Here is a 20,165-nt window from a genome sequence, read left to right on the forward strand (position 1 = left end):
ACCTTGGAGACAAGAAGGAGGAGCTGCTGAAACAACTGGAGGACCTGAAGGTGGCGCTGTCTCAGCAGCGCGTCGCTAAAGTGACAAGAGGCGCGGCTTCTAAACTCTCCAAGGTCTGAGGTGTTAGCAAATCCATCGCCCATGTTCTCACCGTCATCAACCAGACTCGCAAGAAGAACCTCAGGAAATTATATAAGGGCAAGTATAAACCCCTGGAACTGTGCCATGTGACGCCGGCTGAACAAGCCCGAAGGGCACCTGAAGGCCAAGAGGCAGCTGCGGAAGGAGCCACACGCACCGTGGAAGTGCGTGATCAAGGCCTGACATCCAGGCGTCAATAAAACACGAACAAACTGGCAAAAAAAAACAAAAGAGAGAGAGAGATTGTTGGGGTTGGCCTCTAAGATCCACTCCAGCACCACCATTAGCTGACGTTATGTTCTCTTGTCAAATGCATTATAAGTACGCACGATGTGCTCACTTAAACTAGTCAGGGAAGTTAGTGGGGCTAATGTGGAAGTTTTTGAGGTTAAAACACCCTAGATTAGATCAATCCTTTGAAAGATTGGATATAAACTTGATTTTGATTAGTAACTTTACTTTTTTTGCACATGGAAGGGATTCCAAGTACCTTTGGATTCTCTCATCTATATGGTGGCCAAATAGCAGAGAGTTTTATGTGCCATATTTCACATGTGTTAGTACCATTCTAATCTGGGAGTAAGAAGCCTGGATATCTATGATGTAGTCAGATGAAGGATTTGAGTAAAATCAGTCATGGAAGAAAAATACACTATTATTAGATGGATAAAATGATAAATAAATACTAGCGTAAGGTAAAGAGTTGTGTTTTAAGAAACGGGAGGAGCCTGAAGCTTTAAGATTACGTAAAATAGCTGGTCTGGTTTCTGGTTTTAATTTTTCAGTCTGAAAATAGAAAACATGTTAACAAGATGCCCATTTTCAGGGGTAATACACTTTTAATCCCAAATTAGCACTACGTGCATCTACTAAACTGTCTTGAATTAGTTCTCTACACAATGGCTCCAGAATACTAGTTAAACCCAAAATCTGACCTGGAATACCAAAAAGCATTCAATGAAGAAAATCTCTACCAAGTAATATTTTCATGACCAGGCTGCTTGTTATCGAAAATAATCTCTATAGTTTGAGAAATAAACCACCTTTTTCTTGAATTGGAGTTTCTGTCCCTTTTTCTAGAGGGTCCCCAGACTGTCTTCCTGAAGTTTACCTATCATTACTTCTGACCACACTTAAAAAGAAATTAGATTAACCAATTAGATTGTGAGGTGAAAAAGAGAAACTTTTGATTATGATGAACTTTGTGAATATTTGAATAAGCATTTTGAAAATTATCAAATTAAGGATTAAGTCCTTTCATTTTCTATTTGGAATACTAATTACATCTATTTAACCTATTCAGTTCAACAAACAAATGAACAAACACCAACAAAACCAATAAAATCTATTATTATTATTATTGTTTTGTGGAAGTAGATCTGCTTGTAATGGTGCAAAAAAGTAGAAAAGATGCTATGGGTGAAAAATTTTACCTATGATCTCTAAAAGGGCATATTCATAGAGCACATCGAAACACACAATACATAAATATAGAAACTGGCCCACTGGAATACCAACAACTTCATTATCTGTTGCAGTTTCAAAGGCCTCTTGGAAAATGTGGTTTCACAATTCGTTAGCTTTTCCAACTTCTTGTTAAAAATATCTGTAAGTATGCATTCTTAATCTGTGGTAATAATTTGATCTTTTTCATCCTCGTACAGTGAGTTCCTGGACTCTGGGAAAGACAGGCATGCTGTGTGGAGCTGCTCCTGACTTTGGCTCCATCACTGCTGACTCAGTCTCCTCTGCAGAATGACAGCCAGTCTCTGCCGGGTCTCACTGACTGAAGACGGTCGATCCCGGGGAGGGTGTGGCTGGGGGAATGTGGGCAAACCTGAGCTGCTGACCCTGCTGGGCTGAGTTGAGGCTGGGGAAGCGGTGGGTTTCGACACCCCGTGCAGGCTGGGGATTTTGATTCTCTTTTCGGAGTTCAGTCTTGCGAGCCTCTTCTCTCCCTGACTGCTGCTAGCTGCAACAGAGGAGGTTAGGCTGCTCTGGCTGAGGGAGCATGGTGACAGGGGTAACCGTCCGCTGAGCTTCCTGAGCTCCAGGAGCTGTTCTCTGGCTTGACTCAAAGCCTCCGTCAGTTCAAAGCGTTCTTCACACTCTCTACGCACTGTTTCCTGAAGAAAAGTGTTCTGCAATGAGAAAAAGGAAACAAAAAGCAGCCCTAGCTTTAAACAGTGTACATATGGATAGTTACTGGCAGTATAAATTGAGAACTGAACTGGAAATCAGAGGTCTATGTTCTTTGACAGGGACAAATAAGTCAAAAATGCAAATGACCTGTGAAGCTGGAAAGAACTTTAAGAGAACATTTGGTTCAACCCTCACAGTTTGCAGAAGAGGAACCAAGAGTCAGGGTCACTCAGATGATAGTGGTGGAGTTGGTGCTAGAACTCAGAACGTCCGATGCCTACTTCAGTGGGGTTTCAACTCCTCTGTGCCTGAGACAGTCTGTCCTGCACATGTGACATCTGTAGTTGATATCTGTAGTGCAATTAAGTATGTTATTTTATTTATTTATTTTAAATTTATTTATTTATTTATTTATTTTTGGCTGTGTTGAGTCTTCGTTGCTGTGCGCGGGCTTTCTCTAGTTGTGGCAAGTGGGGGCTTGCGGAGCACGGGCTCTAGGTGCACGGGCTTCAGTAGTTGCAGCACACGGGCTCAGTAGTTGTGGCTCGCGGGCTCTAGAGCATAGGCTCAGCAGTTGTGGCACACGGCCTTAGTTGCGGCATGTAGGATCTTCCCAGGTCAGGGCTCGAACCCGTGTCTCCTGCATTGGCAGGCAGATTCTTGACCACTGCGCCACCAGGGAAGTCCCAAGTATGTTATTTTATAATGAAGGGAAACTTCAGTACATGACAGATAAAAATTGCTTGAATTATAAAATTGAAAGAATAAAATATATCAGCTCTAGCATTTAGATAATAAAATCAGTAATTTTATGTGATGCTTTCTCAGTAGAACTTAAATATACTGATGATCCGCTCTTTTGTAAGATATATACTGAAATAAAGAACAAAATCTGGGCTTCCCTGGTGGCACAGTGGTTGAGGGTCCGCCTGCCGATGCAGGGGACACGGGTTCGTGCCCCGGTCTGGGAAGATCCCACATGCCGTGGAGTGGCTGGGCCCGTGAGCCATGGCCGCTGAGCCTGCGCGTCCAGAGCCTGTGCTCCGCAACGGGAGAGGCCACAACAGTGAGAGGCCCGCGTACCACAAAAAAAAAAAAAAAAAAAAAAAAAAAAAGAACACAATCTGCTTTGAACTCCACTCAGCAATCATGTATCGAGTTACTAGAAGCTGTAGTGGATACAGTTCCTGCCCTCAAGAATGTTTGCAGCATCAAAAATTTGAGCAGAGCTGCTTTTTATGTCCCCAACACTGGTTGGAGCCAAGGGTGGAAGCTATGAGGGTTAAGAGAAGGAAGAATTTTTTAATAGCCAGAGCTGTCCAAGGATACTCTGAAGGGTTGAATCTCACTTGACTGGGAGGTTTTGGAGCAAATTTAAGCTTCAAGCATGTGACTAGACTAGAGATCATTACAACTTCTTCAAATGATGAGACTCTACATTTCTAGCTGAAGAATGATAGCCATCTTTCATCTATGGAATTCATCAAAATTACTTCAAGCCCTGTGGTAAGAATTAGGTCTTGGATCTCCCTAATGTCCTGACATTCATGTCTGCAGGATGTCAAAAAAGAGATTGAAAAGTAAACACTTCAAAATGGTATCCAAATAAGTAAACACAATTCAAGTGATTGTGCTGTAGGATTCTTCAGCTGAAAATGACTTTCCATCAGGTTAGCTTGTTTGTAAAAACAGCCAAGGCATTCCCAAGTCTGAGGCTCGGTGGAAAGCATCCTCCTAAGGGCTTACTGATTAATCTGCTGTCAGTGGAACTAAATAACAAAGCATCAGGGAAAGTAGCATCTTCCTGTATTTGAGTTTCTTGTGATTATGGACAGAACTCCATCCAATTCCAAATTTGGTAATTAAAATTGCAGAATATGGAGCAATTTCAGATTAACAGTTGTACACTAATGTTCTATAAAATCAGTGGCATGTCTGGGTCAAACAAAGCCTCATCATTTACATATATTAGTAATAGACATATATGAGCCATATATTCACATTTTTTTCAAATCATGGGGATTAATTACTTGCTTCCAGTTATTATTATTATTATTATTTTGGAGGAACAGGAGACCAAGGATGGTGTTTGTGGCTTTATCATCTGGTTCTCATTAACTCTTCCTGAAATACTTGTTAAAAAGGCAGGAGAGGGAGGGCTAGAGAAGAGGTTAATAAAGTGCCTTGTTAGGTGTCATCTCATTTCTCGCTCCCAACAATTATATTTGACAAAGAAAAACATTGAAGATCACACTGGTATGTAACTTGCTGAGAGTAACCCAGCTTTGAAATGGTGGGGCCCCTTCCTGCCTCCAGAGCCTGGCTCCAAGCTGCCTATGCCTAAATTAATTGTCTAATTAATTATATCAAGCATGCAGGGGCCATTTTGTTCCAGAACATTGAAGCAATAAAAAACAGTAAGACATCACATCTGGTTTTGCCCAACTTTTCCAAACTTAAACTAAACTTTCTTTTAAAAGGAAAAAGCATCAATGCATTTTGTTCCCTGTCTACTAGTAGAGTAAACAGGCAAAATGTATTGAAGTGATTAGATTTACAGGGCTTTAAATAAGTTAGTATAAAAACTCTCTTGATTAAGAAAGCCATGGGAAAGAGTTAACTTTATGTGAATATATAAAAGAAAAAAATTATAGCAGTTAACAATGCGGTCAATAAATGGGTGACATGAATAAAAGGTACACAAGTATGGAAGGATAAAATGATGGGTGATGTGATGACAATGGCTCTCATTAAAAGAAAAATAAAATTCGATCCATTCACTAAAATTAAATTCAGGGACTTCCCTGGTGGCTCAGTGGTTAAGAATCCACCTGCCAATGCAGGGGACACGGGTTCGAACCCTAGTCCAGGAAGATCCCACATGTCATGGAGCAACTAAGCCCGTGAGCCACAACTACTGAGCCTGCATGCCTAGAGTCCATGCTCTGCAACAAGAGAAGCTACCGCAATGAGAAGCACGTGCACCGTAACAAAGAGTAGCCCCTGCTCACCGCAACTAGAGAAAGCCCACACGCAGCAACGAAGACCCAACGCAGCCAAAAATAAACAAACAAACAAACAAACAAACAAATAAATAAATAAAGTCTCAAAGGAAAGGAGTAGTGCTCTATGGAAAACATCCGTAAAGCGAGTCATTTAAAAGCTATTTCGGGCAAGTGACACTACACTGAAGGAGGAAATGAAAAGGTGGAGTGAACCCAAAGATGTCCCCATAGCACGTACAGTGGGAGCACCCAGTCTACCTGTCAACTCCAGATTGAATTTTAGAAGGGCTGCTGACCATCTTGGTCTGGGGCCCACTGCTCTGGAACTCATCCTTCTTCAAGGCTATTAGTTTCCAGAACAAAGGACAAATTCTCTTTTTTCTATTATTCCCCAAACCAGGAGAACCTCTAAACTGAGAACAGGATCCAAAGATAGGACTTCTATTTTTGTCTTTGCCATAAACACTATGAAATCTCAGATGAGTCTCACAATATCTGTATATCCTTTGCCACCATTACTTCCTCCTTTAAAATTTGGATTATAACTCAGTTTTGTACAACACGTAGTTCAGATGTTAGAATTTTTTCAATCATGGAATAAACAAATGGAAATAGAACACATCCAGTTTAGGGGACTGCTATTTCAGAGGTGGAGTGTGTGTGACAAGGCATGACAAGAGCACACGTGGATGTGGCCAGAGTCAGGGAGACACATTAGTGGAAAATTCCATCATATGTGGAAAAGAATCATTCACTCGTGGTTAGATTGCTTTCAGCAATTTAGGCAAAATGTTTGTCTTTTGGGGTTGTTGATCTTTTTGTAAGGTTGTGTTGCTGCAGAATTTTAATATGTGTTTTCACTGAACAATACAGGAAAATGTCTAAGATGGAATATGTTCAGTAAGACTGAAAATCATGGGCAAACATGAGTATAATCAGTGAAGGTATAGCATTTTAAATGTTTTAGGTAAAAGTATCTTGGCCATATTTTAGCATGGTAAAATAGTGTTATCACTGGATTGCAATTAGACTGTAAGTCAAAAAGGAAAGGGAGGCATGAGTCAGGTGAAGAGGGACAGTGAGTACAAATTCCTGGCAGTGAGAGAGGGAGAGTCACATCTCGGGATGACACATGGCTTAGTGTGACTCAAGGGCAGAGTGCAGAATGGGAGGAGAGACCAGGACTGAGGCAGGCAGGAGTAATCAGGATTAGATCAAGAACGACTTTGACAACCTGCAAATATTAGAGTTTTAACTTAATTCTGAGGGCCATATGGAGTCATTGAAAGGTTTATTTCAAGCAGGGGGCTGGCATTGTCAAATCGGCAATAAAGGAACATCGCTTTGCCAGCTCAGTAGAAAGTAGCCCTGAGTGGGGCAGGATGGGAGGCAGGGAAGATAGGAGGCCAGTTTTCATGGAGGAGGTTCCTATCCCGAGTGCCCCTTGGTTAGGGTGGTCTAGGAGAGGGGAAGCTAGCATTCCTGGGTCCTTAATCTCTGCCGATTGGTTGAGAGCATTATCTATAGATATGTCTACAACATTTTCAGATGAAGGCCACTTTGAATGGACTTAAAATATGGCTTAATTGCACTCCCACTGGGAAAGTAAATTTCAAAATGAAAATATAAATTAGCTCACCATCTGTTTGAAATTTCTAATATTAAAAAATGGCCAACTTCCCCCACTCTTTGCAATGTAAGAGTGGTTTATTTTTATGTTTGTTTTCATTTTTATCCTTAGAGACAGCTGGATTGCTTTTAATTCCAAAAACAGTGGAAGAAGCAAGAGAAGGCTTTGCTGGGTAACTTGATCATTCTGAAGGTGAGAATTCCATTTGTGATGGCAATCAGCTGTATTTGGCATAATTTGGGGGGAACAGGCCAGGAAAGCAAGTCCTCAGTGAAAAATAAGCACAGATGGGTGTCTTTGTTCATGCTTTATTATACCCAGTTAGGTCTGAACCAGTCATGCGTTGATCAGATTACAGTTTCCACCCACCCAAACTAGATCTATCCTAGGCTGGCCAACTGGGTGGGGAGCTGAGGCGAAAGGAGACTGTGGAAAAGGTGTGGAAACCAGTAAGATGAGTAGGAGTTAGCAAAGGACGTGCCCAAACTTCCATTTAAGGCTTCTGTTCAACTAATCTGATCAGCCCCAAACACTGCAGAAAAACAGTGGAAATGGCCCTTTGGAAAGGCATGAAGGATAATCTGAATACATTTCCAGGAAAGAACCAAAACGGATGTCAGGCAGGTTGTTCTTAAAATTGTATTTCTATGCTTGCAAACATAATGGACATTGTGAAATAACTATGGCAGACTTCAAACCAGAAGTAGAAACAGAGGGCAATACTCCCTTGGGCTGATAGGCTTCAAGAGCGGATTTTCAGGATGGAGAGGAAGAGCCCATGAAGACACAGTGTTCAGAATTTACTTTCTAAGTCAGTAAGCCAAATTTAATTGAGACTTAATTAGTATTAATTAACTACAACAAAAAACAATTTCTCCGTATTTTTTTCTCATTCTGTCAAATTTCTGTCATCCGTACTCTGCATCAGGGCTGACTCTCCAATATGTGAAAGACAGTCTTGCCTGGATCTGCCTCTCCACGACTGGAGATCCTCAATCTGAGCCCTCGACCCCTGCCAACCAACCCTAGGAATAGCCGCTCCGCGCCTACACCCCATCCTCTCCTGTTCCCTGTGGAGCCAGAAGTTAGAAAACCTCCCATTTACCCCTTTACTCTTTGGAAAAGACTCAGATGTTCTCTTTATTCAGGCCCAAATTGAGAGCTACTCATTTTTTAATTTACTAACTTTGGTTTCTCATAAACGGAGTTACCAGAGAAATGTGTAGCATTTTCTCTATATCAAATAAATACAGAAATACAGTAAATGCATATCTTAAAACTAGGCAAATCCCTCTTGCAGAAAAGCTATTTATGTTTTCAAATGTATGTATTCCTAAATTTTAATTAGACCGATCCTTACCAGATATATTAGTAAACTTTCCTAAATAAATAGGTTTTCTTTTTTAAAAATAGGCTTTACATTTGGAAAATATTCAGAACACCAAAAAATTTAGAAGTCATCCATAATCCCCCCAATTTTAAAAAGCTGTAAGAAGTGAAACCTCTGCCCATCTCTTCTTATCCCCTGGTGGTGACCACTGTAAATAGTTTGGGGAAAATTCTTCCTTCACTTTTTCCTGACATTTCTCTATGTATGTGATCCTATAGAGAAACATATATACGCTCATTTTTGTTTTTTAAACAAAAACAGATCCAAGATGCCAAGAGATGGTCAGGTGAACCAACAGAAACAGCAAAAACAGCTGTTGTAAAAGAAAGCAAATACACATCTACAATGCATTAGCCACAATTCTGACATCCAAAAAGCTCAGTAAAGAAAAATGTGTCTAACTTGTAACATTTGGTAATAAAATCTGACTGGACTGATAGTCTTGTTATTTCACTCAGTGGGGTCATTCTTGTGTTTCACTGCAGAAATATTAATGTCACTGCATGGAAGAGGCTACCCTAGATATCCAGGGGCATATGCATTTTGCTAACTTTCTAAAATTCAAAATTGAATTCCAAAACCTATCTGAAATCAAAGTTCTTATACAGGAGATTGTGAGCCTAAGTTGCATGCTCCTTTCCTTAGACACTTTCTTTCCTTAGAGTCCTTGTTAGTCTCCTCTTTTCCTCCTACCTCACTAGCTATTCCCTCTCTGTCACCATTGCCTAGTCTCCTCGTCCTCCCAGCCTCTCAGAGTTGGAGAGTTCTCAACCCTCTTCTTTGTTACCTCATGCCCTGGGTGATCTCATTCAGCCCCAAGGCTTAAGTATCAGCTACACGTGGACGTCTCCGAAATCAGCATTTCTAGTCAGCCTTCCCCTGAACGTACCGCCCGTTCAAAACCTCCATTAGGATATCTAACATACATATTAAGGTTAACATGTCCCAAATCAAATTCTTGATATTCCTCCCCAGTTGTATTCCTTGACTAGTGTTTCCCATCTCAGTAAATGGCACTTTCACTCTCAGTGTTGAGATTCCAAACTCTGGAGTTATCCTTGACCCTTCCTACTCTTTCATATCATCCAACCCATCACCAACTTCTGTTGCCTCCATCTAGGAAATATATACCAAACCTGGCCACTTGTCACCTCCTTTACCACAATGACCATCAATGCTTTTCTAGACCTTTTCAAGGACCTTGTAATGGGTCTTTCTGCTTTCATTTTTGCCCCCCCCAACCTTGCAACCTGTTTTCCACAAAGCAGTCAGAGTTATTCTCTAAAAATAAGTCAGATCATGTCACTCACTTGTTCAAAATTCCCAGGTAGATTTCATCACACTTAGAAAAAAATCCAAAGTTTTTACTGCCTTCAAAGACTCCACATTAATTGGCCCCTCCAACCTTGCTTTCTACGACATCCTCCTTGCTTACTAAGCTCCAGCAATGCTTGTTGACTTCCTTGTGGTTTCTTGAAGGTTCCCAGGATGTTCCTAGCCACAGGGCCTTTAAACTTCCTGTTCGTTCTGCCTGGAATGTTCTTTTCCTCACTTCAGGTCTTCTTGAATATTATCTCCTCAGAGAGTCCTCTGACTACCCCATCTAATACAGCACCTCTCCCTCAGAAAGTATGCCTTTACCCAAATTAATATTTCTTTTTAGCATCTATTAAAAAACAACTATTTACATGTTAAATGAGTGCATAAACAACTGCATTAGACCTATAATGAAAAAGGATATATATGTATATTATATATATAAAACTGAATCACTTTGCTGTACACCAGAAACTAACACAACATTGTAAATCAACTCTACTTCAATAAAAAAAATAAGATTAAAAAAAACAAAAACAGCCACATTAGGCACACAGATGTATACCCAAGCTTGCCTCTGGGATTCTGTGGGTTCATGGAGGAGCTCTCCTTTTGTTCAGACTTGAAGAATAAACAGAAGTGTGTCAGGCACCTGTTACTGAAATTTAAGCTAGAATCTGCTTTGTCTTAATTTTTTAATTTCTCATAATCTTAAAAAATATCTCATTAAGCTTCAAATTCTGTTGTTTATTTGCTTTGCTTATAAACACTTTCCTGGTGTTTCTTCTATAACCTTGTCCTTTATCCTTTCCTCTGCTGCCCTCTCTATCAGGTCCTCTTTAAAATTTACTCCTTTCCATTATTTTAAATTATTTTTTAAAATTAAGGTAATATATTATGCATAGTTAAGAATTAAAATACTATAAAATTATAATGAAATAAAGTATTCCTTCACACTTACAAGTTCTGCCTCCCAGGAACAACCATTTTCAGGTTTTTAAGCTGTTTCTTATGATATTTATCTCCATAGTACTAAATAATATCATTATACAGCTATCTCATGGTTTTCAGTTTTGAAATTGTTGTCTACTGATTTCATAGAATGAAAGACAAGGATTTAACTTCCTATTTCAACTCGTAACAGTTGTTTCTCTTCCCCCCATTAGGAGATGTTTCTGCTCCTTTGGGAGAAGCTTCTGTCACAATTTTATTGGAAAATCTTCCCAATTTCTGTAGCAATTTTCAGTTAAATCTATATTCCACCTTATATGATTATAGTATATAAATATTATGTACATCTTAGCCATGCAGTGTACTATGATTGCATTTTCTTTCTTGCAAAGCTTCCTTCTAGAGTTTATTATTATTCCGTTACTTATCTGCTTAATTTTCTAGGTGTTGGTAACTAATTTTTCACCAAACCTACTTACAGAAGTGTAAATATCCTCTCAACATGTTCAAGCACTCCATGTAATCTATCAGTTCTCTTTTTTCTCAGAGACATACTTCTAAAACCCCTCCATTCTTCTGCTGAACTCAACCTGGTTATTCTCTAAATCTGTTGCACTGCTGTCATCCTTGGATTTCTTCCCACCATCATCCTGGAGAATCCCTCTACCTCTTTCCTGTGCTGGAACGCTCATTTCCTGATTCCTGTGTCTTCTCCCTTCTTAGTTTACTCCCTCTTTGTGGTGTCATATATCTTCTAACAGCTTCCTGAGAAAGGCTGCAAGGGAAGTACCGTTTTTGAGAACTTTAATGTCTGAAAATATCCTTGACACTTGCATTTAATTGATCATTTAGCAGGATATAGGTTGGAAAAAATTTTCCTTCAGAATTTGGAAGCCATTGGATTCTAGTTTCTACTGCTGTTGTAAAGATGCCATTTTGATTTCTAATCCTTTTTAAGTGACCCCTCTTTTTTTCCTGAACGCTTTTAAGTACTTATGTTTGTCCTTAAGGTAATGACATTTCATGATGAAGTGCTTTGGTCTGTTTGCTTTGCCACCCATCATGCTGAGTGGACCTTTTCAATATAGAAATGCCCTTCAGTACTTCAAAAAATTATTGGATTAGTTCCTGGATAGTTTTCTCCCTTCCATTTTCTCTGTTCTCTCTTTCTGGAACTCCTATTAATGAGGTATTAGATATCCTGGCTTGATCTTCTAATTTTCTTTTCTTCTCTCCATCTCTTTGCCTTTTCCTTCTACTTTCTGGGTGATTTCTTCATCTTTATCATCTAAGCCAAATATTAAATTTTTTATTTCACTTCTTGTATTTTAATACTCATTCCTGTTTGTTTTTTTTTAATAGCCTTCTCTTCATGTTTCATGGATACAATATCTTCTCTTTTCTCTCTAAGGATATTAATTGTGCTCTTTTTTGAAGCTCACTTTTGCTTCCCACATTGTTTTGTATCTGTCTCCTATGAGTTCTTTTTTGCTTATTTGTTTGATCCTGACTTCTGCCTTTCATGTTAGAGGTGCTCCTCAAATGACTGGGGATTCTTGGCTTTTTGGGTTTAAAAATGAGACTTCAAAATGTTACTGGAAGCTCTGTGTGCCTGCATAAGGGTTTATTTACCGGTATATATCCCAATGTGTAGATTGGACATGGATATAACTTTTACTTAAGAATATACAAACAGCTCACACAGCTCAATATCAGAAAAACAAACAACCCAATCAAAAAATGGGTGGAAGACCTAAATAGACATTTCTCCAAAGAAGACATACAGATGGCCAAGAGGCACATGAAAAGATGCTCAACATCACTAATTATTAGAGAAATGCAAATTAAAACTACAATGAGGTATCACCTCACACTGGTCAGAATGGGCATCATCAAAAAATCTACAAACAATAAATGCTGGAGAGGGTGTGGAGAAAAGGGACCCCTCTTGCACTGTTGGTGGGAATGTAAATTGATACAACCACTATGGAGAACAGTATGGAGGTTCCTTTAAAAACTAAAAATAGAACTACCATATGACCCAGCAATCCCACTTCTGGGCATATACCCAGAGAAGACCATAATTCAAAAAGACACATGCACCCCAATGTTCATTGCAGCACTATTTACAATAGCCAGGACATAGCAGCAACCTAAATGTCCATCAACAAAGGAATGGATAAGGAAGATATGGTGTATGTATACAACGGAATATTACTCAGCCATTACAAGGAATGAAATTGGGTCATTTGTAGAGACGTGGATGGACCTAGAGACTGTCATACAGAGTGAAGTACGTCAGAAAGAGAAAAACAAATATTGCATATTAATGCATATTATGTGGAATCTAGAAAAATGGTATAGATGACCTTATTTGCAAAACAGAAATAGAGACACAGACCTAGAGAACAAACGTATGGATGCCAAGGGGGATGGGGATTGGGATGAACTGGGAGATAGGGATTGACATATATACACTATTGATACTATGTATAAAATAGACAACTAATGAGAACCTACTGTATAGCACAGGGAACTCTACTCAGTTCCCTGTGGTGACCTACTAAATGGGAAGGAAATCCGAAAAAGAGGGAATATATGTATACGTATAGCTGATTCACTTTGCTGTACAGTAGAAACTAACATAACATTGAAAAGCAACTATACTCCAATAAAAAAAAACTTTTAATTAAAAGACCCCAATTGTCAGTATCCAGAGGTCTTTTCTTTTGAGCTAGCTCACTTCGCCACAGAAGGATCCTCCAATTTCCTGGATATTGATAGATAAGCCTGGTTGTCTGTGTTTTGGGAAGTGAGTGGGTTACAGGGACTAGGAGGTCTCACCCTATAATACACAGACCTTCAGTCCAGCTCTTGCCTTATCCCATATTCTGCTGTTGTGTATCCTTGAGACCAAAGCCTCTTGCATTCCGTTTTTCTAGAGTGTAAACCTTTGGTGTTGTGCCAGGATGGTAGGTGGGGGCCATTTGGGGGTTAGAGAGGGCATCTAAGCATCTATTTGCTCCTTTTACAATAATTCAAACAGCCCTGTTTTCAGATCCACTCTTCTCTCCCTCTTTCAGAGGTATCTGGTGTCCTCAATTCCTGAGCCTTTCCAGTGTCATGTCATGTGATTGGGTTTGCTCCTTTTAGGATTCTGCATACTCCCACACTCTCCACAGGCATTAGGTTTCAATAGCCATAGCCTGCTGATTACCTCTCATCCATACCTTACTTTCCATTTTCCAAAATTTAGTCAACGTCTTTTTCATCTAGTGTCACCTCCTTTCCTGTTCTTTTTTTCCTTATGGATTTATTCACTTTTTATTAATTTACTGTCATTTTAGTGGTATTTGGCATGGAAGCAGAGATAAACATATGCATTCAATTCTCCATGTTTAACCAAGAGCATTCCCTCCTATTTTTGAATCTTTCATTTTCATCAAATAGCTGCAGGAAGTAGTAGAATTTAAAACTTCTGCCCCTTATGTTTTCCTTATCTATAATTTTAAGACAACAAAAATATTGAACACTCCGTACTGGCTTTCCTTTGATAGTTGTACATGAACTGTTTTTTCAGATTTACCACATTCTTTCTCTGGATCACAAGGCCCCTAACATCAGGGCCACACTGTCTTGATAGGACTCATACAGAGCTTGTAGGAAGAAAAACTGGCAGCAAGAAGCATTTGATCTATTTTAACCTGACTTTAAATGATAATGTCCTATTCTCTAACATATTATGTTTCTTTTCTGACTTCCTACTTTTTTTTTTAATGTTCCAATTTTTATGTCTGTGTCTTCACCCTATATAGAATTTCAGGAGCCCCCTTTTCACATTTACATTTCCCATACAGTTTTACTTCCCATTTTCTTTCTTCTTATTGACCTGTACCTTTTGTTGCCTCACCTTCTTGACCCTTGTCACCTCACCTTCTTGACCCTTGCCTCTGTGGCAGCTCTCCACTAATCCCTGCTCCGTGCAGGAATGTCCATTTTGCCCTTTAGAGGCTATGGCTTTCCTCCTATCCTTGAGAACTTTCTTTATACAATTAAAAACAAAGTTCTATCTATTCTCTGGCCTCTTGAATGAGAGCAGGGCTTTCCTCCCCTTAATTAGCTTCCTTATTGGACCATTAATTTATCTTCTTTCTAATGGGAATTTTTTCTCCACTTAAATGAAGCTTTTTTTTCCCTCCAGAACCTGAGAAATTTCAAGTGTCTGGAATGCATGGTCACAAAAAAGTAGTGCTTTTCACTTTACCTGTTAACAACCTTGATTCTTTCTGGCTCATAACTCCTATCATTTTTATTAGCTCATTTCCTATTTTTATAAGAATATTCTGGACTTTAGCATTCTTAACCAGAGAAGCAGCCTTAATTATTTATTCTTACAGTTCAGTTGTAATTATTTAACTTCTAATGGAAAGTCTGCCCTCAGGCATGTCCTTAGGTAACTACTTTTGCGCTGATCTCTTTCTATTCCCCAATAATGATCCATGGTCATTTATATACCAACTCAGTGTCTTGTATCTTTCAAAAGTCCGCATTTAAAAAAATAAAACTTTATCTCTAAGTGGCTTCCTTTTACAACTAACAAGCAGGAAGAACTCCAAATGTAGCTCCTTTTGTGTGAAAAAGATATTTGCTCTCCACTTTTAGCCTAGCTTTTCTTGCCAAAATTACCTCCAGAGGCCCTGAGATTGGCAGCTTCTAAAATGGCTCCTAGTTATCCCTGCCCTCCTGCTATTCACAGCCTTGTGCGATCCCTTTGTGTTTGAGTGTGGGCTGGACTTGTTGTTTCATCTCTAATGAATAGAATGCAGGAAAAGCAGCGGGATGCCACTTCTGAGATTAGGTTACAAAAAGACTGTGGCTTCTAGCTTGGGCACCTTCTCTTGCACGCTGTCATTCTCACTCACTTGTTTTGAGGGAAGCTAGCTGCCACGTTGTAGGCTCTTCTTTGGAGAGGTTCATGTTGGAAGGAACTGAGTGGGGACCTCTGACCAACAGCCAGCATTGAACTGAGGCTCTCAGCCCAACAGCCTTGAGGAAATAAATCCTGCTGACAACTACATAAGTGAGCTTGGAAGCCAATGCTCCCCCAGTTGAGCCTTTAGATGAGACTGCAGCCCCTGACACCCTAATACCAACCTCATGAGAGGCCTTGAGCCAGAGGCATCCAGCTAAGCCCCACATTCAGATCCCTGACACTCAGAAACTATGAGATAATAAATGTTGTTTGAAGTACTGATTTTTGACAATTTGTTATGCAACAATAGAAAACGAATGCAAGTCCTTATGGCCAATTTTTTAGCTTTTAGTCTGTGCTTTTTATATGAGAAGTTTCTTTTTAGGCCATTCTTTCCTCTGCATGTCAGTTTAATTGCTCACATAATATTTTCTGTAAATTCCTCTTTGAAAGCAGGGAATGGCAGTTGCCAGTCTTGTTCATAATTGCATATTGATGACTAGCACAGTGCCTGGCACTTGAATAGTTGCCTATTATATATTTACTGGATTTGACCCTTCAGTCTTTTTCTACATGTCCTAGTTTATAAGTTACTCATCACTTTCCATATTGCCATTTCTTTGGGGGATTTAAGAGTTAGAAAACCTGCTGGTCTAGTAACTTTGAGTTTTTTCTCCTTTAATCTGCTGTCCCTCCTCCTCTTGAACTTCAACACTGCTGTCTCATTTGAAGCATCACCTCTCTCCTTCTCCAGCAGAGCTGAATCCATGTGTGCTTGCTCTTGCCACTCCTGCCTGGACTGGTGGAGCAGCTCCCTTTTTAAAGGGAGGCTGTGCTGCTGTGTTCCAACAGGAGACACTCAATCACGTAACACTCTAACCATCTGGTGGAGTAAGCACTAGTGTGTTTGTTGTTATTCTAAAAGTGAGAGAGAGAGAGAGTGTGTGTGTGTGTGTCCTGGAGATGTTGAGTGCCAAGCCTGAGGTCACTTTGAAATTTGGAAGCAGAATAACTAGAATTCTGGTATCCTAAAAAAGGAAGCATAGAGATTCATGGAGATGAAGTTTGGAGAGTCAAATCTTGGAGATTCATATTTGAATCTTCGCTCCACCATGTTGTGTGACCTTACAAATTATTCAAATATCTTGAGTCAGTTCCTCATCTGTAACATGGAAATAATTCCTACTCTATAGGGTTTTAGGCATTATTCTTGATCCAGTATTCTGTTAATTCTACATTTTAACTTAAAATTTCTTTGCAATAGGTTCACTTCATAATTATAATGATAGCATAAACTTTTAATTTGGGTTGATAATTTAAATACAGGAAGAAAACATGGTATATTTGTTAACAATCAATATTACTACTAGCACTTTCCTTTTATTCTTTTATTAAGATGCCAATAAAACCAAAAAAATTACTCATCACTAACATTCAGAATCTTCCTCCATTTGCCTTTATTTGCTATACTGTCATAAATGGGATCAAATATTCTAATGTGACAATATTCTAATTCTTGGCTATTGGAAAATTGCCCCACTGTCTTAATAAGTTCGGGCTGCTATAACAAAATACAAGAGGTTGTGTGGTTCAAACAACAAACATTATTTCTCACAGTTTGGGAGGCTGGGAAGTTCAAGAACAAGGTGCCAGCAGATTTGGTGTCTGGTGAAGGCTCGCTTCCTGATTCAAGATGGCCATCCTCTTGCTGTGTCTCCACATGGTGCAAGGGGTGAGGAAGTTTTCTTTCATAAGGGCACTAACCCCATTCAGGAAATTAGTTCATCTCTCAAGATGTAATCACCTCCCACAGACCCACCTCCACATATTATCATGCTGGGGATTAGGTTTCAACATATGAATTTGGGGGGACACCCAAACATTCATTCCATAGCATCCACCATTTCTAAACTGTTCAGCAGTTCAGAAATAAGATCTTCTTAGGAAAAAAATTTCAAATCGAAATAAGTCTACTCCGGTTTAAATAAAAACACTGCTGAAATAATCATGCACACATAGGAAAGAAGCCCAATACATGTAAATTTTCTTATAACTTTAGATTGACAGAAAAATAAAACCCTAAAGAACAATTGTTTTTAAAATATATTGTCCAAAATATTAACTTAAGCAGCAAGTACTCTAAAAGTTTCTTTGGCAAAGATTTTTTTTTTTTTTTTTTTTTTTGTGTGTGGTACGTGGGCCTCTCACTGTTGTGACCTCTCCTGTTGCGGAGCACAGGCTCTGGACGTGCAGGCTCAGCAGCCATGGCTCACGGGCCCAGCTGCTCCATGGCATGTGGGATCCTCCCAGACCGGGGCACGAACCCACGTCCCCTGCATCGGCAGGCGGACTCCCAACCACTGCGCCACCAGGGAAGCCCTGGCAAAGATTTAATGTCACAACAAATAAGACATAAATTTATAAAGATTTCTAATCTTAGAGGTTTTAAATGGTCATTTGCAACACAGTAGAACTGGCTGAGGAAATCTTAGAGATTATGTAGTTAAATGTATTATTCATTTTACAGAAAAGGAAGCCAGGTCCAGAGAGGTTAAGTGCCTGCCTAGTTAAGGACAGAGCCAGGATATGACCCCAGATCTCTGATTAATAGTCCAGGACTCTTTGCATGACACCAAGCTACCTTTCCTGTTTTGTTTGTTGAAAGAACATGCACTCTTTCACTAATTGCAATGGTACCATCACCTGTTTCTTACCTCTTCCTGGGACTGGTTGAATTGCTGTATCAGTTGTGCTTGTGCCAGCATTACTCTTTCCAGTTCATCTGACTTCTGTTTCATTTCCTTCCTCAAGTCCTCTGAAACTGAATCATTACTGTCAATTTCCTTCTTCAAGCGTGATTCAAATTCTGCAACCAAATTTTTAAGGTTTTCGATTTCTTTCTCCTTTAACTCAGATTCTTCAGTATATTGAATATGGGATTCATGGAGTTTTTCTTCAAGAGCAGCCACTTTCAGCTTTAGATCTTTAGTAGCGCCTTCAATTAAGTCAGATATCTGTAAGATAAATCTTGCATTAGTTTGTGGGTGATAGTCTCTAGGTATCCACAGAATTCTCATGGTTTTAAGAGGCTTATTCTAAATAACTGGTGTTCTGATCTGATGAAAACAAATCCTATGACATATATAGGGCTTCAAGATTTTAAAAGTTAAGACTAAAATTTTATTTTTATCAACTAAAATGGAATTGCATTAATCACTTGGGCATACTTGGAAATACATAAACCTGTGTGGCTGAACTGAGCTACCAAGAACAGCCCAAGTCTTGATCAAGTGCCTGTCTGGACACCACTTTAGGGTGGCTTTGGGACCTAGAAATGCCTGATGTTTGGGGATGCATGTAGGAGAGCACCACAGCTATAGCCTACTCAAACCATACCAGTTAAGTTTTCCTTTGATATATGTTTTTTCTTTCTTGAATATGATGATTGGAGGTACCCTAGACACTACACCTTCTATAGCAGCCCTGCCCAACAGAACTTTCTGTGATGATAGAAATATTCTGCGCTGTCCTATATGGTAGCCACTAGCCACATGTGACTATTGATAGTGGTGTGCTGGTAAATGTTTAACAACGGACTCACACATACACACACAAAAGCCAGATTTATATCTAACTTCCATGGTGTGAATACTCTCACCATGGCCACTTCCAAGCTATGAAGGTGATATCACTGATCATTGAGCTGGGAAGAAATGCACATAATAGGCTCTCGCTTGTTAGTATGGGCTCTTGTGCATTTGAAACGTGGCGAACATGAGTGAGGAACTCAATTTTCAATTTTATTTAATTTTAATTAATTGAAACTTAAGTAGACACATAAGTTGCCCCATTAGACAGTGCAGTTCTAGAGGATACCAGAATACTTAGAAAATATACTGCTTCTGAAGGTGTTACCTCTAGACAAAGAGAGGAAAGAATAACTTGAGAAACTTCTCCTCAAAGTCATGAAATTCTTTAGAAGGGAAAAGATTACTTATTTTTTTTCTCCTTAAAAAACAAAACAAATAAGAGAAAACAGACCAGGAAGAGCAAAACTCCTTCTGATGAAACATATGCTTATTATTTATGCTATGGATATTGTCACATAAATATTAGTACAAGAAATCAGCCCATGAAGAATCTGGAAAACATTCATAGACCAAAGTTCCAAGGATTTTGTGAACCATTACTTAAGTTATGTATCCAAAATTTGTTTCAAATGTTAAATTTACATTAAGAATAACTTTTACAAGAAATCTGTTTACCACACTTAGTAATTTTATAAATTAAATTAATATTCCATTTTCTTCAATTAATCCAGGAAGGAAGAGGGTCACTGCTAGGTCTGAACAGTAGTTTCCTTCATCCAGAGGAGAGCTGACACTGAAACAGAGCAGGTTATCCTGGGAAGAGGAGGCTCACATAGCCACAAACATGTTTTGATTTTTTTAAAAGGGAGTCAACATTTAAAAATCAAGGGACCTCCCTGGTGGCACCGTGGTCAAGAATCCACCTGCCAATGCAGGGGACACAGGTTCGAGCCCTGGTCCAGGAAGATCCCACATGACGCGGAGCAACTAAGCCCATGCACTGCAACTACTGAGCCTGCGCTCTAGA

General features: G+C 39.4%; 1 protein-coding gene across 1 annotated transcript in view; it reads right to left on the bottom strand.

Annotated features, from left to right (window-relative positions):
* Positions 1–1,868: 1,868 nt before the first annotated feature.
* Positions 1,869–20,165, bottom strand: part of LEKR1 (leucine, glutamate and lysine rich 1) — a gene marked incomplete at both ends in the record, with an annotated part of 264,064 nt that continues 245,767 nt past the window's right edge. The window contains 2 exons of the mRNA XM_079705454.1: positions 1,869–2,282; positions 18,263–18,562. Of these exons, the coding sequence (XP_079561580.1) occupies positions 1,869–2,282; positions 18,263–18,562 (714 nt within the window). The remainder of the gene's footprint in view (positions 2,283–18,262; positions 18,563–20,165) is intronic.

This window comes from Hyperoodon ampullatus (genome assembly GCF_949752795.1).
Source record: "Hyperoodon ampullatus genome assembly, chromosome: 5".
Classification (NCBI taxonomy): Eukaryota; Metazoa; Chordata; class Mammalia; order Artiodactyla; family Ziphiidae; genus Hyperoodon; species Hyperoodon ampullatus.